Here is a 22,631-nt window from a genome sequence, read left to right on the forward strand (position 1 = left end):
TGAACTGATCGAGACACTTTCGGTGACATAAATAACATAAGAGAAGTCATCAATCACAGAAACCGAAAACACTCTAAAATGCTTTCGTTGCCATTAAATCGAAAGGAAAATGAATTTCCTCGTGTCCATTAGAAAAAACTTTCAAAAAGGCCCATTAATTTGTCTTTTCTAATCGTTTAATGGCGCAGGTACAGCGACATAAAAAAGTATTGTCTTGTAACGCAACTCCAAACGATCTATTGTTTGTTATGCAAATCTGGCGAAAAATTCTAACAGGTTGAAAAAGTATCGATCCACTTTGTATCGACGGAAGACAATGACATCCATTGTGTGCCGTCTGATCCTGTTTCAGAGCCATAACGAGGCATCAGCCCCACGCCCAACAATGCATTCCTGCAGCCCCGTCGATGACACACTCTTCGCATTCCACCGCTTTGTCCAGGATTACCAAACGCTTGAACTCTGATAAAAGCATCGGCGAGCCCCACTCTCCGGAGACTCCGCGCGCTAGGCCACTGACCACTCGGAGACTCCGGGTCCCACTTTCAGTTTCGTTGGCGGGTTCACGTCGGCCGGCCGCTGCATGCGCGAAATCTTCGCCGACGACCGAATTATGTGCTGAACCAGTGACAGTTCTCCAACGGAAACCAGGAAGCTGTTAAGGGTAAATAGCTGTAGAGGCACCGCCGGGAATTCCCTCCCACGATCATTTAACTTGCAAATCTCGGTTGATCGACTCACGATACAAGTCCAACCTGATTTTTATATAACTCGAACCGTGTCACGTAAAAAAATACAAAAACAAACAAGAAATTCGTCGAAATTGTTTTCATTGATGCCGAAAAGATTCGGCGAAGAGAAGAGTTTACCTAAATTTTTTCTCTGGTCGCTGAGAACATTTCTGGACTCGTTTGCATTTATTTGTACGGGGTGGCCTTATTTCAAATTGTTTTGTTACATAATTAGAGAGGTAAACGGGTTTGCGATTAAATCGAATTGTTTGCTGTTGATGGTGCCATTAATGATTTTTTGGTACTGCTGGAATTATATAAGTGACCTGGATTTCGTGTTGCACTTTGTATATAATATTTAATTGTCTGTTTTAGCGTGGTCTCGATAGAATAATCTTCGTTTTTATCGACTTCCGTTCAGTTTTCATAAGAAAGTTTGTACATTTCCTTCCAAATCTCGTTATCATTGTCGGCGTCTATTTTTACCGAGAGAAATTATGAAAAAGTCTGCATTAAAAGGAACTGGACGAAAAAACGAAATAAAACAATTATTTTTTGGTAAGGTTTTATTGTCCAAAGTAATTATTTCATTTGGAAAATAATTGTGTCAATTTTAAAGAGTGATTGTCAAAAAATTGTGTACGTTCACAATTTTATTGCAGATAAATGTATTATTTGTTTCATTAATTATTTTTAAATGGGAACCGGTCATTAGCGTTATAATAGTGACAGTGTTGCGGTGCTTCCACACAAAGAAAAATAGCAACAAATATTGTGATGAGTTCATTAATAATAATTTTTACATCATCGTGTGTTGAATTAATTGCATATTTCTACTATCAAATCATGTTTTTAAACCTTATAATATTCTTGTCAAATATCACGCTGGCCCGGTATTTTATTGACCTAATTTTTCTCATTTCATTAATTTAATTTTCTACATTCGTACTTTTTCGTTTAAATGAATCGACAAAAATTAACACTTGTCTCGACGAGAAATTAAAACGACTGCAAAATTTTTAACAAGAAATTAAACAATATTTGCTTTTCATGCTGCAATAATGTTTGTTCGACAATAAAAATTATAAGGACAGTTATTTGCTTAAATATTTACTCTGTGTTGACTGTCACACCAATATTGTATCGGCTTTCTGCAAACTGCTCGTAACTAATAGTTTTTGATTTCATTTTGTAAAACCCGTGAAAAACGATTTGCAACTCATTAATGTTAAAGCAGATATGTCTTAAGTAGGTATGACTAATTGCATATTAATTAAGTCAGTTGGTCATCCAGGAAACAACTTTTCTAAACGTACTTTCGTCCACCGATATAACTAGACGTTGCACCATTTTGTTAAACCACAAATTATGGTCAGTTCTTTTACTAACATTTTAAAGTAGGTATTTAAATTACAACAGAATACTTTTATTTTCTAATTCTGCAAAATATTCCAAGAGTTATTTAATTTTTTCTTATATAAACATCTTTAATCTTTAACTGTTTAAACATCTTCAAAACAACATCTTCCGCTTAGATTGAGTACACATGTTCGGGTCTTCAGAATTCAGTATTAACTGTTGTTATTACATAAACATACACCACACACTTGCAGACTCCATAAAGTTTTTATTACCTCTTCTTATAACTCAAAGTAAGAGAAATAAAAAGCACCCGGGGTTAAGTCCGGGCAAAACTTGGGTCACCCATGTCAGGGCCGCAAGTTATTCCTCCCAGATCCAACATATGTTCCATCAACGGTACTCTCTTTGTCACAATCACGTCCTCCGAACAATAACAGAATATCCAATGAGATTTTAATTTTTTTTCCCGACCAGAGTCGGTAATCGCTCGTGTAAAATCTTGTTATATTGTTATAATCGCTGTTTTCTAAGCAGCATCAGTATTTCTCTCACAAACCTCCTTTTGATTAATTTCTCTGATTTAAATATAATAAAACAATAGGACAGATAATGGGCAAACACGACATGGGTAGTCGTACTTCATTTCAGTTTTCCTATTGTCTTTAATTACTTCAGCTCTTCATCATCATACGCCTGTCCAGTCATAATGGATGATTTAGCATGGATTTATCACAATGATGGAACAAAAAATTAATAAAAAATGCAAATTGCATCATTTTTGGTAGTCATGAAAGTGCACGGAATGAATGTCAATTGGCAAAGTCAACGACTCGATAATGGTGATTGTTATTGTTATTAAAAACGAAATCTTGAGGTAATAATGTGGTAATTAGGGTTTTTCTGCCGAAAAACGCAACAGACTTAATGGGAGTTAACACAATTAGCATGTGTGGAAATAATTCAATTATGTGCAGTAAAAAATGCAATCAACTAAGTTTCATGTCGTTAGCATTTTTGATTATTTTTCCAACAAGTCGTAATATCGTGGCATAATTTGTAAAATTCCTGACGACTTTTACTTTTAGATACTGTTGTTTTTTTAAATTGTAGACAACAGACAGGAATGTTAACAAAATAGGAACCGGCAAAGAGAAATTCAATAAATATCCAAAGTTAAACAAAGTTCCTTTGAAAAACTTGCTCTTGACCTAGAATTTTTTCAAGATTAGTTATTACATAAAGTCCATTCAAAAATCAAAAAACCACCAACGTAGCATTTTCCTCGGTGATTATTATCGGCAACGCTGTCTAGTGTAAAATTTGGTGAGAATTGTAATTTTGAGGTTAAGTGTTTATTAAGTGTCAAATTCCTCAATAATAAAACAATTTGAACGAGATTCAAAGCAATTGAATTTTACTTAGAATCAAATAAATGTCATAATTTATAGTTACCAACATAGTATCAAAAAATAACTACCTTTTTGCTTTTTTGTAGCATTTTTGTTAGAAAAAAATTAGTTTCAATTTCAAAAATGACAAATTCAGCACAACAAATTAAAAAACTGTTCGAGATAGGTGCACAAGAAACAATGGTATGATTGTACAAAACGGATGTTGCATGGTGGCCAAGTGGTAAAGTGAAGAAACATTCATTCACAATTCATTCCGGAGAACTGCATCTTCGCAACAGAAAAGCAGCTAGATTTGTGTAATTAAGTGCAATTTAACGTGTGATGAAAACAAGTTGTAAGTTTAAAGGGGCTTTCGCAAGTTATGATCGCAGAAACGACAAGATATTACAATGGTTTCCACTTAACTATATCAGATTATTACGGTCCGTTGCAACACAGATTCGCTGAAAAATGCGCTAATTTGATAATTACGACGTGTAGCGTCGTTCGAACAATAACCGTTAACGCAACCGTAGTAAATGTCGCGGGCGATTTGAAAATGTCAGCGACATGTCGCGCTCTCACGCGACATCTCTCACGTGTGGGAACCGGTGTGTTGCAGCTGTCACATCTCGCGGTGTCATGCTGGGAAGGTAAAACCGCCACCATCAGAGATGTTAAGATGGCTTGGACCGCGCAAGGCCCCGACGCCCAACGACGGCCAAGCAGATCCGATCCCGAGCATTCTGCAAGACGAAGACGTCACCGACGACCCCCTCGCTGCTCTCGATACCCACCGACGAGGACAAAAGCAGATCTACTCAGTCAGCAGGTCAGTCTTCTTGCCCAGAGTTACCCTCAAGAACACTTGTAACACTGCCACACGCCATGCAGGGCCAGGGTGAGTACGCCCCACGACTCCATATTCGCCGCCCCGATGGCCCTCAGGTTTGTAATTTTGTGTGTCATCGACAGGGTGAACCCGCTTTTTCGCGACGTCCCCCAAAAGCCGCAACGCCAACAGAGCCCTCACCCGGGGGAGAAATCCAGCTCGTCCGGCTACGGCAGCAGCCTCGACCCTTACTACACCGAGCCCAAGCTCCGCGATGACGCCGTCACCATCCTCGACCAGAACCCCGCGTTCGTCAAATCCATCAAAACGACCGCAAAAGTCAAAAACAACAGATCTCTTCCGTCGTCGGGATCGTCCGGCGCCGGCACCTTGACCACCATCCACGAGGGTCGCGTCGACCTTCCCGTTCCCAAACCCATCTGGCCCGACAACAAACCCCACGACTCCCTGGTCGACGACGCCCTCCTTCTCTACACGAGTCTCAACCACCAGCACCTCGACTCTCCCAGCCTCGACGGACGACTGGAACTCTCCGTCAGAGAGGTCCTGGTGGAGCTGCTGAACGGCATCAACGCCACGATGGACGGCAGTACGGGCTTGACTCCTGAAGAGATGCTCAAGAGCGTCAACGAGAAAATAGCGGCGAGCGTGGAAGCGTTGAGGATGAACACCGAAGACGAGATGAAGAAGCTGTGCGTCAACCTGAGCAATTGCAGGAAGATCAATTCGGTGTTGAGGGCTTTCAGTAATTCGCCAGAGAGGACTGTTTCAAGTGAAGCCGACGAGTTTTATCAGATCGTCTCCGGGTCGTCTAGTAGTGGCTTTAGTGATACGAATGCGCTTCCGGTTTTCATCCACGAAGATTTGGGGAGTGTGCCGAACGGGGTGAGGAACGCGATGATTTACGGGACTCTGTACAGGGGGAAGAACGGAGTGGTCAAGAAAGACGGTCCTCCCAAGAAGAACTCGCTGAGGGATGTCAACGACAACAAACCGAGTGTGTGGGAGCAGTATTACGGGGTTAAAGCGGTGCAAGAAGGAGAAATCAAGTACGCTGCCAAACCGACGGACGTCCCCCTATTCGTAAGTGGACAATTTTCAAATCAATTTCCTTCGATTTCCACAACACATCCGCTTCGTTCGTTTCTGAATTGTACTTGCCGGCGCGAAATTTAAATTTAACGCTACCCCCGACCGTCTGTTGTTGAGTCACATCAAGACAAATGCCAGTTGCGATGTTGTAATTGCTAACGGATTCATCATTCGGTTCTGATAAAAGTGAAATTGCTTCAGCCAACCCGCTTGATCCCCATCAAAACAATTCGCAGCCCACGTGATTCTTTTGAATCGAAGCCGACTTGCCGTCTCTCTTTGCTAGGTGACATCAGACGCTATTTTCCCGTTTTTCAATGGGAAAGGTCGCGATTTGCATTGACCACGTGACCTATAAACGTCAAACAACCGGATGGATGGCTCTGTCCGTTTCCTATTCCACCGTTCAAGGTCGGCGAATTGTGGGGCGGTGTGATGTGTGCTTCGTTTGGATGTTCCTAAATTGGCCATTAGCAGCGGTTAATGTCAAACGGTGATGAAATATCGCCGTGAAATTATGTGATTTTTATCGGATTTTCATTCAAATTAAATATTAATTAGTCGAATGTGTTTTTCGATATTCTCACATTTGGTGGCTAGATAATTGTCGTTGGGGAATTTTATTGCGATTGTCAGCACTGTTGTAAATCGAGTTCGACGCCGAAATCAAGTTGTCTAGGCTGTCAACGGGACAAGTCACGATCAAAATGTCATCTAAATATCGCTTCTGTTATCTTTTACATTACAGTTTTTAAACAGCCGCCTAACAAATTATACAAGATAATCTTTCGTATTTTTTTCTCACACCTTGGATTTTTTGTTGTTCGCCCCACATTGCGAATAAAACCTGTCGCGCTTTCTTTTCCACGTCCCATTTTTCGAATCTGCCATCTTTCAGGCCAGTTGACATCCACATTATTTTCTCTTAAATATCAACAATCGATAAAATTGAGATATAAAATTTATTTCCAGACCGAAAACATTTTACAAACCACTGATTCGGAAAATAATCTAATATTTGTTCAATTTTGCAGAAATACTTCGTTAATTAACAATATTTTCTGCTTTAATTGCTGCGATTGTTTATTGTTCGGAAACCACCGATTTTATTGCAACTCTCGCAAATATTTCTCATAAAAAGGTTAACTGTCAAATTAAACGCGAATATCCGTAGATGTGTATCCGTTTTTCCAAAAATACGATTATCTTTGAAATTGCAAAGCGCAGCGTTTCGTTTTGATTCAAATCTGATTCGCCATGGCCCACTTAAAGCATGAATTTTTTCACGGTTGAGTGGTCAGAAACGTTTTTCATCGAAAAACACGAAGATTGTCGGAATTTACAAAAACGTGGACGTACACTTTTTAGACCGTTGGATGTCTTTCCGAAAAAAATTAACAACTCTGATTTATCCTTTTGTCCATAATCGTCACAAGTGAATATTTTCGACTTGCTTATTATTGCTTTTTCACGATTTCACTTTGTTTTCTGCACAATTTATTTATTTTCGACCCGTTTCCGTTCTTTTCAATTTTGACAACTGTAAAATGCTCGTGTGAAAACTAATCGATTGGAAATATTTTTTTACTTTCTACTATTGCCAATATTTTCACATTTAGCCGAGTAAATCTCTAGATTCGTCGATAGAACAAGCGACCTACAAGTTCTTGATGCAACAAAGAGAAAATGACAATCTGCTGCCCATCTTTTTCACGAAACTGATGAAACCCTCTGATACCGATGGACTCACAAATCGACGAAAATCTCTCATTTGCGAAATATCAAACCGGAAACGCGTGTCACATGTCACATCCGGAAAAATCTAAATCGAAAAAAAAACGACCACCATAAATCAGGAGTGAACTTTCTCCAAAATTTGGCAGCCGAAGATATAATTTATGCCTCGAGATATGTTTATTGCACCGAATCGAGAGCAATTGGCGAATTCTAACAGGTGTACCGACATTTTGATGGAATATTACACTTATATAATAACCGTCATAAAATATTGCCGCGTCAGTCATAATTGTTGGTTTTGTTAATTTCGCAGGTTTAATCACTTTTATTGGACTAGAAATGAAGGAGAAAACACAACCTTACTTAGGCAGTGATGTCAGCATAGATTTGTGTAACTGTAATATAGCGGGATATCAAAAATTATCTTGGTCAAAGGTGGTCATGGATTGGAAAACGTCCGTCTCAACTTATTTCGTGTGTTTTGTAGGGTCTTGTTCCATACGTACGACAACTTCTTCGGTACGAACGATTGGCCTACCAGCACCTTTTTTATGAGTCGCAGGGCCTGTTTCGCGAAATACACAAACACAATTTTTAAAAATCCAGAGTTTGACATTCAAAAAATTATTGACACAAATGCTCCGATAATTATTTGAAAATCCATGACCATTTTTGACCAACATAATTTTTGAAATCCCGGTACTTTTAAGTCATTTTTCAAAAACAGTCCCAAAAGAGGCTTGAAACTTACATTTTGAATAAATTCAAACAAATGTTTACAACACCCATTGACAGTCGAGAAAAAATGTCGCGCAGTAGTGCCAGTTGTAAAAAAATGCAACTCTAGGGGTCTCAACAGTAGGTATTATTGAAGTAATAAATTACAGAAAAATTAATTTCATGCCTTACGGATACATTTTCAACATTTTTCTTGTTAAGTTGTGTAGACCTGTCTTTATACATATTTCATACAGAGATAGAAATCATAAACAGTATATGGTGACATCTTTTAAACGATTGGCAACATTGATTGAAATTTTGAATTTTCTGTTCACGTGTACCTAATGTCAGTACAAAAACAATGGGCCGTATCACGACACCCATATTAAATTTAATCATGACTAATTACCTTGGTGACGAATTCATCTCTTTCTCGCAGGTTATAACTGCATAAATCTATATCGTTTTATGTTTACTTTAATCACGATTTTAGTTATCGGCAACTTTAATAACGGTGTCGTGATACGGCCTTTATGTTTATTTGGTACTGAATGATTGAATTTATTAATGATTAATAATGACTGACGAATCTGTTTCAGTTTGATACTTGAAATATTATTAAAAGTGACTGACGGATTTGAGAAATTATAAAGTGAGAAATTCATCTGTTGCTTACACAAAGTAAGGTTATGTTTACGTTGTTGATTATTTTTTCCTCCTGGAGTTTCGGTAATGGGTTCGCGTATATCGGATAAACTAACGTGAACTATGACTTTTCACAGTTGCCGTTGTTGAGTGCTCAATGAATGTTTTTTGTAACCGATCAGTCTGCGTGGAAGCAGGAGGAAGTGAGGTGAAAAAGCGAAGAAGCGTATTCTGCGAGGAGCCTATACCAACACGGAACTGCCTCTCCTCGCGGCCACTCATAATTTTACACTCTAATGCACTTCATTGTGCCACTTGTTACATAAGAGCATATGTGGGGCAGGCAACTTCCCCTTTCGACCGGGGTGCACTTGCGCAATTTACAACGTTGACACCGATAGAGCGAGCGGCGCTTCGAGTCATCCGCAACCTTTCCACGAGAACAATGCGCAAGAAGGCGCCAGAGCGCGCCCCTTGGGCCATCTTGCGCCACGTCCAGCGCGGCCTTCAAAGGCCGCCGACCAGTTTTTCGCGAACGACCGATGACGACAGCTTTAGCACAATTCACACCCTCGTCCAAATTGCGCTTATGCAACGCCAAAATTCGGTGAAATTTCGGCCTAAATTCTTTTTTTCCGTCGGCGCTCCGTTGTGCAATTGCGGCTTTAATTCCGCGGTTAATTGGAGGTTATGGGGCGATTTGGATGCGCGGCCGTGTCGGCGATGGTGTAAAAATCGCGACGACGTTTCGGTCGTTTTGTGCATACGTGAGGCTTGTCTCATTTTCACTTTCGATCGTTGGCTGGCCTACTACCCTACATTGTTGGCCAAAGCATCTGAACGAAACGGATTGGAAAGTCGTTCAGCGTTGCAATATCTATCTAGCGTATTAGCGAATTTTTAACTCGGTTCTTGTGCCAACCGCTGGACCCTTTGCCGATGGCCTCGTTCAAACGGCCGTTGAGAAATGTTTGTTTCTTTTGGTCCAGATGAAGTGGGCTGAGATTTGTCCCTTCTCGATTTGCAAAACATTTCTGATCCATCATTTCATTATTCACTTTCTTCGTTCTCGTATTACAGTCGAGTTCCGAGTCGTATCGAACCTACTCCAAAACTTTTTCACCCATCAAATTTCTTTTTATCTCTTCTCGTGAGACAACCGCCATAGAGATATCATCGGTGGTGAAAACAGGGAAACTTCATGAATATTAACGTAGCTTCTTTTAATTTCCATTAGCTCTTGTCGTTCATGGTCCGTCGGTGCTAAACCGCTGAAACCCAGCAAATTAAATTTATATCAGATGATTTGCATATTATTTTTTCCGTCTCATTATGAAATTCCCGATGTTTTCTTATCTTTTTATCAGTTCTTTATTTAATTGTGCGGTCGTCAGATGGGAAAAGAAAGTGGATTGGTGGTCGAAAACTTTGTCGAGCCAGATTGAATGACATTTCAAGACGGATTTGCTTTTCTCTTGGAATCTCGTGAAAAATTTGAGTCATCTCTCAGCGCTTTGAAACGTCGCTGATGGTGATCAACTGATCACGTCAGCGAAACACGTGTCGCCCGAGAAATTGTTTGAACTTTAATAACAATCATAACTTATTTAATTAACAATATGTTACGCAAGCCGAAGAAGAAAGCGAAGGTGATGTCAAAATCTCTTCGATCACTAATCGAAGATTGTTCGGTCCCGGAATCATCCATGATGCACCTAAATTTGTTTCACCTTCCCCTTTTGAAAAAACTGTTTATATTTTGGTGTTAACGCAAACATTATGAAATCGGGCAGTAATTAGCGACGACGGCCTTGCTATCGAATCAACACTTTTATTGTTAATTTCGTCGGTCGGTGGTAAAAAAATAAATTTCGTAATTCGAACCGGTCGAGAGCGAAAAATATTTCAGGTGATAAGATCTTGTAGTACGATGGGTACTGGGTTTGTGCATTAAAATGGAGATGGTAGGTTTTTTTAAAGGTGGGTTTCGAATCTCGGTCATCGGGTCAATTAATTCGCCTTAGGATTTTGTTATTATTTATAAATACAAACTACATCTGGTTTTCGATTATTTCAAGGTTGATAAATAAATAAATTTTTTCGATAAATATTTGGATGGGATGGGGCCGGGGAGGTGTTGTTGGGATGTTTCCTCTTAAGGTTGCACCATTGCCACGATGAGTCACCGCAAACGGTCACATTCTTGTGAAAATTCGACAGAAAACTTCCCTCACGAGCTCAACTTTTTTTCTTTCGATCCGAGTCTGCCGAAGAGCTTTCTTTTTGCGTCGAAGACCGCAGCTCCGAGACCTCATCATTGGGACCCTTTTTCCTCACCGCTGGCACGTGACTCTGGCCTCACAACGCCCATTGTGAAACCCCGAATTAGTTAATGAACAATAAGAAGAAAGTCTCGTTGTGCCAACGTTGACATTACCATTGCGCGAAATATTGTAATTGTACAATTCCAATACTTTCTCCTATCGTCGTTACGTCACCGTGCGGCAAATCGTCACGCATTTCGCATCGACCTCCTCGCGGTCCTCCGATCGCACATCCCGCACCGGCACATCGACTACGGAGCTTTCCCGCTTTCTCTCGATGCCGCAGGATCTGGAATACCTTGGACCTCGAGTGCATTTTTCAATCTTACGCACACTCACGTAAGCAGGTGAAGACCCAAAAATAAAAGAATCACGGCGCGTGGTTTACGCACTCCGATCTGCGGCGGCTACCGTGGGATTTTTCTGTACTTTCACCTTGTTATTATTATCGGAGTTATGCGTCGTGGTTATGGGTAATTCATGCATTGTTGAGTAATAGCGGTGGTGCGGCCGAATTGCCCATTGTATTTGTGTCGCACGAGTGTAGCCGCCGCCGGGGACGGCAGCGGTGACCGTTGGGGCGACCGGTTTGGTGAGAGCGAACAAAAATGGCAAAGAATGACATTTTTTGGCCGGCGCACGAATGGGGAAATAATTAGTGTCGCATAGCTATGTCGTTACATAAAATAAATATAAACAAGACAAATGTCAGAAGTCGTTTTTTGCAGGTGAATTGGCTCACCCCGTTTCTTTTCGGTTTATGCAGAAACCTGTTGCATTTTATTATTATTTTTCTTTCATTTTTATTGGAAACATTTTTTGTGATGCTTTACTTTTCTAAAAATACTCATTAGGTCTTGCTTAATGACTTTTTTCCCAGCACAAACTCTCACGTATCGATTTCTACATCCGAAATTATTAATGGGCTTACGATGATTCTTAATTTAATTCCTTTGTTTAACTACGTCTGTCTGAATTGTCTTTCACTTTTTTCTAAACTAATCATTTAATTAATCGTGCAAATTGGAACACTTTTCTTGCTCCTAATCATCTATGATTAGCATAATTACCAATTTGCCAGGAGCTGATTCCGTAATTAGCTAGCTATTAAAAAAAGTCTATTTTTTTTTAAATCAGCTGTCAGTGTCAAAACTTAGTAAAAGACCAGACTGTGTTACCCTAAAACCTGTACTGTACGTCAAAATTGAGGTTATGTCTGTCAGTCTGTCTAACGTAATTGAAATGTCGAATGTAGTCAGTGTTAAAGATTTCAATGAAATGTAGGTTTATGTAGGTACATACTTGTATTAAAAGGGTATTTTGTAAAGCATGTATGTACTTTCGTTTAGGTACATTGAAGTGGACTTTGGAACACAACGATTTTTTGTAATGAAACACAGTTGCAGTTTAAACAATGAAGAAAACATTAATTTTTTCGGGATTGAATACATTTTGTCGTTTTAAAGCCATCACATATGATTGCAGACGTCCAACGTATCTATTTTAGAAAACTATTTACGGAAATAAATGAGAATTTAGAAAATAGGTATTTAATACGATGCATTGAATGTGTTTGAGGGTTTCTCACAAATCGCCTTTTTACTCAATTCAGGGTTGTCACCTTTCAACTCTTCGCAGTACCGAATCAGGGCCATTTTTTCATTCTGTGCACTACGAAGGCACCTTTTCAAATTTTGTGCGTTAATTTTTCAACGCAAATGACAGTTATGCGCAATGACAGCGCCGATGACCTTGCACGGCTCGACGTTGCCAACCTATATTGTGAATTACACTTTCAATTGCTCATACCAACTTGACAACACTTTGACAGCTGATTTAAAAAAAAAGGACTGTATATTTCGATAACGGATAATGCAGAGTATCACACCCAGGGCCGGCTCCAGACCTCAAAATAAGTGATGCATTTTAAGTGTTATCTTTGAACAATAATATTTGACTTTGAGAGTGAGACAAAAAAACTAAATACCCATCTCTCTTGGCCGATTGAATAATTTTTGTTGTCACTCCTAATTTTACTTTTCCAAATTTCCTTATGTTGTCTTAATTTCTGCAGTCCTTGGTCCGTATAAAAGAATGAAGGAACAAGGGTATACATTTTGCTCCCACCTTAACCCTCGGCTATTTCACGGCGGGTGTTTTTTCGTCTTCAGGCTCCAAGGCCGCTTTGTGCAATCCTCTGTTTGCAAGGAAGTATCGAACGCAAATGGCGCCCTAATAGAATTAAGCATTAAACAAACATTTCACCACTCGTGTTATTTTTCCGCATAGCTGGTCAAAAGTCCGTTAGGTCTCAATTGCATCGGCAAACACGCGTTGTGTAAGGAAGGATTCCGAATTGCGTTGCAACATTTTATTAATTGGGCAACTGCACCGGGTTCAAGAATACTCGACTACTAACATTTACGCCCACCCATTTTTTAAACAAATGTCAACACCTGTCATCGTTTATTGTTTTTCGTTCTTGTTTCGCAGATCTAAATTAGGGTTTGATGTCGCCTCCGTGGGAAATTGGAGAGAAAGTCTTGCAACCGAGTCCACTCTCGCTGCAACTGTTGACCGTGAATCGGCGATTTGACCGTCACAGTTATGAATAGTGCGTTGCGTCGATTATAATTATAAAACTTTTTCTTTCTGTGGGGTGGTCGTCGGAGACGATGTAGGTCGATGATGTGCAACTGTTGAAACCACCAAACTATCAGATTTTCGCTAAATATTTACCACAAATTTCTAACAACTGTCTCTTTTGTATTTTTCTTGTTCACTTTCCCAGGGTTGCTTGATAAGCTCTTGTCTCTTGACATTTCTGCAAATTTCTCCGCCACGCTTCTCCGCACCGACAAGAAATAACCATTCCAGCATTCATTCATTCATCCAATTTTCACGGTCACTATTTTTTCGAGAGCGTGTAAAATTGCCCGACGTACACCTTTTGTCACGGTGTCTCTTCAATTTTCGCTGTGGTTACGGTTACAGTTCTGTCATTTTTACGCCGTTTGATTGGGTTACGCTTGGACGACCTCTAAAGTTTTGCCAATCAGCAGTTTCCGTTTCGAGACTGAGCAACATTTGACACCTGCCAAAAATACATCTAGTCGCATCTTCAAAAAAACTGTTGTTCCGCTCTGATAGCATTTTTGATGGTAATTTAATTGGTAATAGTGACATGCGTTACGTTTGCTTAAAAAGTGAGATTATGAGCGTGATGTTTTGTTGAATTATATGTAACAAGATTACCAAACGTGTTGGAAGTGTGGTTTAAAATTCTGGCGTGAATAATATTCCTTGCATCATAAAACAGTAATTTGCTGTTGTTTTTTTATGCAAAAAAGCCAGAAAACTCTTTCCTAAAGTAGTTAAATTTTGTACGGTCAACAGCACACATTTAGATCTCGAAAAAGACCATTTTCTCTCTTATCATAATTAAGTTCAACGACATCAAAACTGTCGCCAATAATTTCGATACTTTACATCGTGTCTAGACGTTCATTTACCACAAACTCATTTAACTAAATGTCCTCATTCATCATCGTCAAACTTGTGATTTCACCAGTATTTCCTAAGACGCTCGACGATTCTTCCTCGGCAAGATATTCCACCAGACACACCTGTAATTCGACAAAGTACAGTAACGACCTCAAAGGTCGCCACAGTTGCACAACGAAATCACATAATGACATGTAACGAGCTTTCTTCGCAAATATTGACGTTTCTTCGAAAAATCCAGGTTTCTTTGCCAATATTTCAATATTTGTTGACCGCTTTCCTCTTCGGAAGTGTCGGTGGTGGAGTTATGTAAGAGGAGAATTGCATATTTTTTTCATTTGAACGCACGCAAGCACTACATGTTTCAGGTGATGAACTGAAATGTAATTCGACAGTGTAGACAACCAGTAATATCTTCTAATAGTAAAGTGTTTTGTAAATGTACTCTGTCAATTTATTTTGTTTTCTGTTTTAATACTACCTGGGTCCTTTTGCAGCCTGGCGGCCGCCCCGAGGCGGACTTCACTCTGGACGTCCCTCGCTCCGAGCTCCTCTCCAAGCGCATGAAGCAGGACAAAAAGTGGCGGTGCAGATGTCGCCTCCTCACCTCTTTCCTGGGCCTGATCTTCTTCCTGCTGTCCGTGATGGCCGTCAGCCTGATGCTCACCAGAGGGAAGCGGATGTTCGGCTCGATGATGTGACCAACCAACCAAAATTCACCCAATTTGTGATATTCCGAACAAAATTTTATCACATTGTTGCACCTAATCGAAATACTGCCATATGATTGCTCATTTTGCAGGTGCCAAAAGTCTTAGTTACCACGAATCTTGCAGTATTGGTCTGAAAAGGCTATTAGAGTTGTGATAAAAGAGATAGTGTCATTTAGGTTTTTAGAGTGATTTTTTATTTGGCGTCGACATCTGTTGCGCTCTGCCACAGGTGTGAACCGATTTTATTTTGATGAGGAGCAGATTTTAACTTATTGATTCAGGTATTTTTTAGTCTGTAGGATTTGTATTTAATTAGGAAATATGTTGCAAGTCTGAGTGTAAGTTAATGCGTAAATGATTCTTTCGACACGAGTGTGTTGTTATTGTATATATTTAATAAATAAACAAATAAACAAATTTTGACACTGGCAGTTATTTCGTACTCGACAAGGTAGATTTCTTTACAACCATCTGCAATGCTGGATGCCTAACAATCTAAATTACAAATTAAGACAGCTAGCTTATCCGTTATCTTTTAGATATTTTATTAATTTATTAATTATAAACACTAGATATTTATCGTATCCCTAATAGAAATACATATTGACTAAAATCATAAATCACACCAACAAAGAAACAGATTTTGAAGCACTCGACCCTGGTAATTTATGGCAGGGTGTTAAATAATCTCAGAAAAATATCTTTGAAACCTATCGAGCTTCCGGAGCCGACCCCGAGTCGACCCGATGCCGACCCGGAGCCGACCCAGAACCCACCCTGAGTCGACCCGAAGTCCGGCTCCTGGTCGACCTGGGTGGGTTCGGGTCGGCACCAGGGTCGACTCCGGGTCGGTTCCGGGTCGACTCCGGATCGACTCCGGTTCGGCTCCGTCATGAAAGTGACAAAAGTCAAAAGTGGAGATGGTCAGGTGCTGGTTGAGCCGACAAGGACGCTATTTTGACGAGCGCTCGACGTACTATTTTTCCGGCGCGCTACAATAGTATATTTCAAACCAAGGTAAGAAAGTGGTTTCTTGCAGACCGCGGGCAAAGCTTATAAACCGAGTCGTAGACGAGGTTTGTAAGTGCCTAAGGTCTGCAAGGACACTTTCTTAACAAGGTTTGAATACAATTTTTTCCCTACCGGCACAACTTTGTTGAAAAAAGTAAAAAAAGATGGTTATATTCGTGATTAAAACGAAAATTTTGAGAATTGAATAGGAGGCTGTGTTATTTGTTTAATTAACTTGTCATCGCATTTGAAGATTTGAGGTTTGTTCGAAAATTTGATATAAACAGGGTAAAGTAATCTACCTACCTAGCTTATCTGTTTATTTTCCAGATTATATGATTAACCTACCAACTTACTTCATTGAATTGGCTTTCATTTATCAATAACTTATTTCACTTTTGACACTTTTGACATTTGTATTTTGGTACAGTTTTACCATAAACATTTCATGATTAACTTTCTTACCTTAGCGAGAAAGTTGAATTTTCTCACCTCAAATGAGGTATCCACAGCCTACATTTCTAACCGGTAGGGAGAAAAATATTTTTTTCACAACTTTTTCGCCGGTTTAGGTTAGGATATTGAATTGTAATCTATCCGATAGTTTAAAAAATCTTCCAAAAATGGTTTGAATATTTTCTTCGGAACAAAAGTTAACAGGGGGTATAACTTTTACCATGCAATTCTTATGGCAACAGTTTAAAAAAAACTCACGGTACTATACATATTAAACTTGTCATCATATGCAACCAGTTATACACTGTAACGTCGAAGAATTTTGTTCAGTCTTTTTTTAAACACAAAGATTATTATTATTACCTTGGTCAAATGTTTACAACGAGAATAAAATCGTAGAATGTTTCGATATTTTACTGAAATAACCAATAAATATTATCTGGAGCAGGGCGGGCTTCGTTGTTATACAATAAATTCTCCGTTCACTTTTATCGATAAAAATCCAAATACAAAACCGTCATTCCAGTCTAATTTTTACGTTTCGGCTGAACCACAAAGGTGGAATTTTTTCGCAACATCCAACAAACACAGTTTCGTTATTACACTTATTATTAGCTAATTGTACATCTCGAATAATTTTAATTAAATTTTGTGCCGCTAGAAAGCTGCAAAATAATCGAACCATATGCTTCCTTTTCAAATCTGATAGAAATGAATTATCTCGCAACAGGAATTGCAGTCATTAAGATCAACAATATGGCGAATAATATTCGAAGAAATAACTTAGCATTGGTCTGGTATTGTTGTGTTGATCAATGGTTCGCGCACCACCGAGAGATTTCTCGCCGGGAAAAATATTTCTCAAACGCTCTAGATCTAATCGTTTAAGGTTCTGGTATAGAGTTTATGATAATTTAGTTTGGTAATGCTATAGGAAGTCTCGGTTGCATATTTTTTTGATAATTGCAAATTACAACCGCTCCTGTTATCCAACACCTAGGATTTTACTGTAACATTCTTAATTCCTGTGTTACGAAATTTGCAAATTGTCCGCGAAAGAACATACTAAAAGATGCACAATCTAGTTTAATTATTCACGGTGTATGCTTTTTACATTTTTAATTGATTCAGTTACAGCCGGTATTATCTCCTGGCATATTCATTAATAATGATCCCCTACTCGAGCGAGGCGATATAAAAGCTCTTGAAGAGAGTTCTTGCATCAGTGACGAGTAGATCTCACACTGAAGCACATCTTCACCAGTGGGACAAGTAAGTGAGAAGCAATTTGCAATACAATTTTGAAAACATTTTTTCTAGGCGCCAATATGTTCAGATTCATCGTTCTTGCATCTTGCATTGGTGAGTATTCACCCTGGTTTGATTTTCTACTTCTAACTGTCGTCCAACAGCTGCTTTGGCCTCCGGGAAGGTAGTAAAGCAGAAATTGAAGATCGTAGTTGGTGAACCTGAGGCCCAAGCCACCCACCTCGGTGAAGTTAACGTCGGTTTCTCCGATCATGGCCACTCCAAATCTTACGCCTCTGGAGCCGAACTGACCAGCCTGGCCCACACTTCCGCCCTCCAAGCCAAATCAGCGGTCCAAAGTCAGAGCACTGCGGGAAGCCAAGCGGCCTTCGGCGCCAAGAGCAGCCTCGCCCAGGCCGCATTAGGGGTGAGTCGCCTCCAACTCCGTCCCCTTCGTCTGTACCGCTCCTTTTCAGGCCGCCGCCACCGCTCAAGCCGCCCTCGTCGGCAAGCAAGTCATCGTCCAGGGCTTGGAGCATCAGCTCCAGGACGCCGAGCACCAGCTCCAAGCCGAAATCGCCCAATACCAGCAGACGGAACAGGCGGCCCAAGCTGCACAAGAAGCCGCCCAACAATCCCAACAACAAGTTAGCGCTCTCACCGCCGCCCTTGCCGCTTCGCAAGGGGGGGCACAACACGCCGCCAAAGCCGCGGCTGAGGCTGCCGGAGCTGCAGCTGCTCAGCACGCCATGATCCAGGAGGCTAAACAGAGGGTGGCTCATTTGTCCCAAGAGTTGCACAACGCTCTGGCCGGTTTACAGGATACGGAAATCTCGGCTCAGAAGGCCGCTGCTGCGGCTCATGTCGCTCAGAGTAATGCTGCTGCTGCGGCTAATGCGGTCGCCAGCAGTGCTGCTGAGAGTGAGATCGCAGGGCATGATTTTGGCGGCTCTGATGGCGGTTATCATCACTAGAAGGCGAGAAGGATGATCATGTCACTCATCTGTAAATACCATCGTCATGTTCAATTGTTCAATATGGAAGTCTTTGTAGTTTATACGTGATTAATAAAATATATTAAACTTCAATTGGAATTTATTTATTTTTTTCTGTATCAACAAAATCGGAATAACGAGTAAATAGGTACATTGATTCGAATTTGATGTTTTTTAATTTTTGCTCGAAAGTAAAAGAGAGAATTCATAACTCTCTATGGAATATTTTGTTCATTGAAATATTAACTTTCTTCAATTATTATTAAAAGAAAGTTTTTACAAGAAGTAGGAAGTATTGCAACTTTCAACTTTAACCAAACTTCTCATAATTTATCTTTACTTGTGGAGTTTGAAGGAAGGGATGATACTTTGAAGCTAAGGAAGAATTACTGAGTGAAGAATAAACCCCAATACTTTTAATCCAAGTGGCAGCACTGAGGCCATCATTGTGACCAAAAAGAGTAACACGTTTATGCGAGAGTTTTTTTATAAAACTGTTGACTGAATAAGAGGTTATGTAAACGCGAACAATTTTTTGCTTGACTTAGGTACACGTGACAGACAAATGCAACAGAAAAAAAAAACACAAAGAAGTTTATTTGTCCGAAAAGCTTATTTGTAAAGTACGAGTACAGTAAATACTATTTTTTTGTTCGTGTCTAAATTAACGGAAGTTAGCAAAAAGTGCTGACAAAGAGATATTTTAATCATCAGTAAAACTAGAAACCGTTGCACACTTCCGAACCTATTGCAGCAAAGCAAAGTAAAAGATTTAACCGTTTAAAAATCAATAAAAGAATTATTTTTCACGAAAGAATTAATTAAAAGTAGAAATATTTTAACAAAAACATCGCAACACTGCACCAAATTCTCAAATTGTCGGAAGTCTTTGTGGATAAATCAGAATCGGATAATTGCAGCCTGTCTTACACACTGTATAGACATTGCAATTTTACCTTTCTCTAATTTCGCAGTTTGCATTTTTCTAACATTCTGCATTAATGAAACCATAATTAATTTATTATCATAATAATTAATACAATTCAATGAAAACCACTACCAAAACTAATAATATGCTCATCAGACACATCCACTGTATCATTCTTGACCGTGATGTTTTTAAAAGTGTCGATAATTCCGTTCAGTGTTTCGACCTGCTTCTGCGAATCTTCAGCCGCCTTCAGGAAAATCTCAGCGATCTCTTGTAATTGTTCGTATTGTGCCATCTCAGCCTGAAGGACACCTTCCGCTTCTTTCAGCTGCTTCTCTAGAGTCTTTATCGCTAATTTCTTACTGACAAGAGCCGCTTGAGCTGCAGACGCGGCCTGAAAAAAGTCATCAATCACAGATATTGCTCAGCGCATCTTCATACGTTGAGAGCAGATCGAGCTAGTTCGCTTTTAGCGGAGAAAACAGCGTGACTTCCTGCAACTCGTTGATAGAGAGCCAAGTTGTGGGCTTGCAGGGCCGAGCTCTGGGCCAAGCTTGTCAATTTAGCAGCTTCTAGGAAGGGATTTCCACTAGTTCTCAGACCCACAGCTAAAAATAAGAAGTTGTTTGGTGATTTCCACAGGTGGGACTCACCTGTGCACGCTATGGTGAAAAATATGACCCCCGACAACATCTCGATGAGTTTAGTGTTCGCCTGATTTAACCGAGCATTTATGTGGTCGTCCCTCTTAACGAAGGAGGAGCAGCTTTAAAATGAAAGACGAATAGTTAACGCAAAATTTCTTTATGTTGGCGGAACGAGTCGAGCGAACGGACTTGTTATGGTAAGAAGGCGATGGTCACATGAAACTTACACTTATTTGCAGATGGTGTACGGCTGTGAAATTACATTATCTAAGAACAGCAAAGTTGTTTATTAGAAAGTGATGAATCACTTCTTTTTGTTGGATTTTTGTATTGTATGTGCTAGATTTTCATTCCGATCGGTCGTTAAACTCGACCAACCGTGAAAATTGTATCTCAAGAGTAGGTAGTTGTCGGTTGCTCGACAAAAAAGCTCAGCTTAACTGCCTATTAAGTGATGAAGTAACAAAAGTAATCAGAGTAAGAAGAATGAAAAACAAACAACGAAGCTGGTTAGTTGTTACAGCTGTCAGCGTGATGTCTCTCTCTCTTAATTTATGTTCCACAGATTGTTAAATTAGTTGTAAACTAATGTTAAGACATGTGAGATATTAATTATCATCAGTAGAAAAAAAATTAGAATAGATTACTCCGCGGCTACTGTGCTAATAACTTTTTTTAATAATATACTCGGTGTTTTTTAAAAGAAACTTCAATTTACACAATCTGAGAAGTAAAATTATAATTTTATAAAAAAAAATCTGATCTCCGTTATTTTCCTTCCTGTTCTTCTGGATTTTTTAATCTTTCGTATGTTTCTTCATTAAAGCATTCCTCTCAGATTGTTATTTGTAGAGTCTTAGTAATTACTAGGTAGGTATAAAAAAACCGAATTTTTTTTCTATAGTCCTTTTTTTAAAAATCAATTGTCAATGTCAAAATTCCCTCAAAGACCAGGCTGTACCATCCTAAAACCTTTCGTTTCGGGACGCCTCTATCGTAAAATCTCCCTAGATCAGGTTTGAGGTTATGTCAGTAATTTTCAAATGTCAGAAAAGTTTCAGATGTAACCAAATGTTATACCAAAAAACCAGAAATAAAGACGATAATGACACTGAAAAGTGCAACTGAACATATACAGGAAAATGGGAATTTATTTAATGGGTTATATAACCCTATTCATTTTCAGAATCTAATCCCCAATCGTCTTCCGAATATGATTCAGCGGAAGAGGAATGTCCTCAATTGGTAGATTTCCCATCAATTTTTTCCAGTCCTCTCTAATCAGTTCCTCGCAGTGACGAACCCATATATTAAAAGAAAATACCTTTGTATTTTTATTTAAATGTAATTGCGGCTTCAATAGCGCCTTCACATCAAAATGACTGACATACAGTTGACATTTTACGTTGCCAATCTAATAACTATCAAATAACCAGTGGCTTATACCAACATGACAACACTTTGACAATTGATTAAAAAAAGGAATATATAATCTGTTTCAAAATCAAAAATCCACCACCTGTTGAATTATGTTGGCAGAAAAAAAGAAATCCCTTGAAAAAGTTTAATTTTTTTGAGTTGGCTCAACCTCCCGCCAAAATTTGACATTGAACTGTTGAGTTTATTCTCGAAACACAAAATAATTATTATGTACAAAAAGGTTTTGGCTACCATATCATACTTTTTGAGTGAAATAATAAAATGAGAATAAAAAAACACGATGAACTACGACCAAAACGACTGTCCAACAGTTTTCTCTGATAACCCCACTTTTTTCTGACACTTACAGACACACTAAAAACAAAAGTCGGCGACGTTGTCGGATGTATTTTCGAGGTAGAATGCAATGTTGGTGGATTTTTGATTTTGAAACAGATTATACATTGTTTAAAAGTATTTTGTTTCTTTAATTTTTTTTATCTTCTTTTCTCTGATTAAAATGTTTGTATAAAACATAAAATATGTATATTTTTGTCAGTTCTTTTTTTAACTTTTTTTTTAATTTTTACATTTTATTATTGAATGTTTTCGTCACTACTTTACAGCTTTTAATTGTTACACAAATTCTATTTTACATTGCAACAGTCAGCCAAATGAAGAATTTAAAAAATGTACAACTGAAGAAGAACGTTGCTTCGCAATTATAAGATTTGCAATTAAAACCCAAATGTAAAAAATCTTTTTCTTCATTTCCGGTCAATCAAAGGAATATCTTAAAACCAATTACATCACTGAATCCATGGTCTGCTTCCCCTAAACCAGATAATTGCA

General features: G+C 39.1%; 3 protein-coding genes across 5 annotated transcripts; 2 read left to right on the top strand and 1 right to left on the bottom strand.

Moving 5' to 3' along the window:
* The first annotated feature begins 503 nt into the window (after window positions 1-503).
* LOC138123231 (uncharacterized) lies at window positions 504-15,500 on the top strand. Of its 3 annotated transcripts, XM_069037837.1 has the most exons (5): window positions 507-664; window positions 1,107-1,289; window positions 4,107-4,385; window positions 4,460-5,420; window positions 14,857-15,500. In XM_069037837.1, exons 3-5 carry the CDS (start codon window positions 4,159-4,161, stop codon window positions 15,058-15,060), a joined length of 1,392 nt encoding a protein of 463 aa, XP_068893938.1. In that variant the 5' UTR covers window positions 507-664; window positions 1,107-1,289; window positions 4,107-4,158; the 3' UTR covers window positions 15,061-15,500. The 3 variants fall into 3 exon arrangements, with proteins under 3 accessions (XP_068893937.1, XP_068893939.1, XP_068893938.1); XM_069037836.1 differs by lacking the exon at window positions 1,107-1,289 and having other exon boundaries at window positions 504-664; XM_069037838.1 differs by lacking the exon at window positions 1,107-1,289 and having other exon boundaries at window positions 504-664; window positions 4,107-4,316.
* Window positions 15,501-17,694: 2,194 nt separating this feature from the next.
* LOC138123555 (uncharacterized protein CG45076-like) lies at window positions 17,695-18,875 on the top strand. Its single transcript, XM_069038308.1, has 4 exons — window positions 17,695-17,811; window positions 17,860-17,901; window positions 17,952-18,214; window positions 18,264-18,875. Exons 2-4 carry the CDS (start codon window positions 17,868-17,870, stop codon window positions 18,759-18,761), a joined length of 795 nt encoding a protein of 264 aa, XP_068894409.1. The 5' UTR covers window positions 17,695-17,811; window positions 17,860-17,867; the 3' UTR covers window positions 18,762-18,875.
* A 905-nt stretch (window positions 18,876-19,780) lies between these two features.
* LOC138124278 (uncharacterized) lies at window positions 19,781-21,164 on the bottom strand. The gene is made up of 3 exons (XM_069039262.1): window positions 20,367-21,164; window positions 20,155-20,321; window positions 19,781-20,107 (listed from the first exon to the last, which is right to left on the bottom strand). The coding sequence occupies exons 1-3, from the start codon at window positions 20,404-20,406 to the stop codon at window positions 19,826-19,828; spliced, it is 489 nt and encodes a 162-aa protein (XP_068895363.1). The 5' UTR covers window positions 20,407-21,164; the 3' UTR covers window positions 19,781-19,825.
* Window positions 21,165-22,631: the final 1,467 nt, after the last annotated feature.

The sequence above is a fragment of the Tenebrio molitor genome, chromosome 2 (genome assembly GCF_963966145.1).
Source record: "Tenebrio molitor chromosome 2, icTenMoli1.1, whole genome shotgun sequence".
In the NCBI taxonomy this organism is placed as follows: domain Eukaryota; kingdom Metazoa; phylum Arthropoda; class Insecta; order Coleoptera; family Tenebrionidae; genus Tenebrio; species Tenebrio molitor.

Bases quoted from the DNA above. Each gene is read 5' to 3' on its own strand.
- LOC138123231 (XM_069037836.1), top strand. From the start codon at position 4,159: ATGTTAAGATGGCTTGGACCGCGCAAGGCCCCGACGCCCAACGACGGC. The intron at 4,386-4,459 runs GTGAGTACGCCC...TGTCATCGACAG, and splicing joins ACACGCCATGCAGGGCCAGG to GGTGAACCCGCTTTTTCGCG. The intron at 5,421-14,856 runs GTAAGTGGACAA...GTCCTTTTGCAG, and splicing joins CGACGGACGTCCCCCTATTC to CCTGGCGGCCGCCCCGAGGC.
- LOC138123555 (XM_069038308.1), top strand. From the start codon at position 17,868: ATGTTCAGATTCATCGTTCTTGCATCTTGCATTG. The intron at 17,902-17,951 runs GTGAGTATTCAC...GTCGTCCAACAG, and splicing joins CGTTCTTGCATCTTGCATTG to CTGCTTTGGCCTCCGGGAAG. The intron at 18,215-18,263 runs GTGAGTCGCCTC...GCTCCTTTTCAG, and splicing joins TCGCCCAGGCCGCATTAGGG to GCCGCCGCCACCGCTCAAGC.
- LOC138124278 (XM_069039262.1), bottom strand. From the start codon at position 20,406: ATGTTGTCGGGGGTCATATTTTTCACCATAGCGTGCACAG. The intron at 20,322-20,366 runs GTGAGTCCCACC...TCTTATTTTTAG, and splicing joins TTTCACCATAGCGTGCACAG to CTGTGGGTCTGAGAACTAGT. The intron at 20,108-20,154 runs GTATGAAGATGC...GACTTTTTTCAG, and splicing joins TAGCTCGATCTGCTCTCAAC to GCCGCGTCTGCAGCTCAAGC.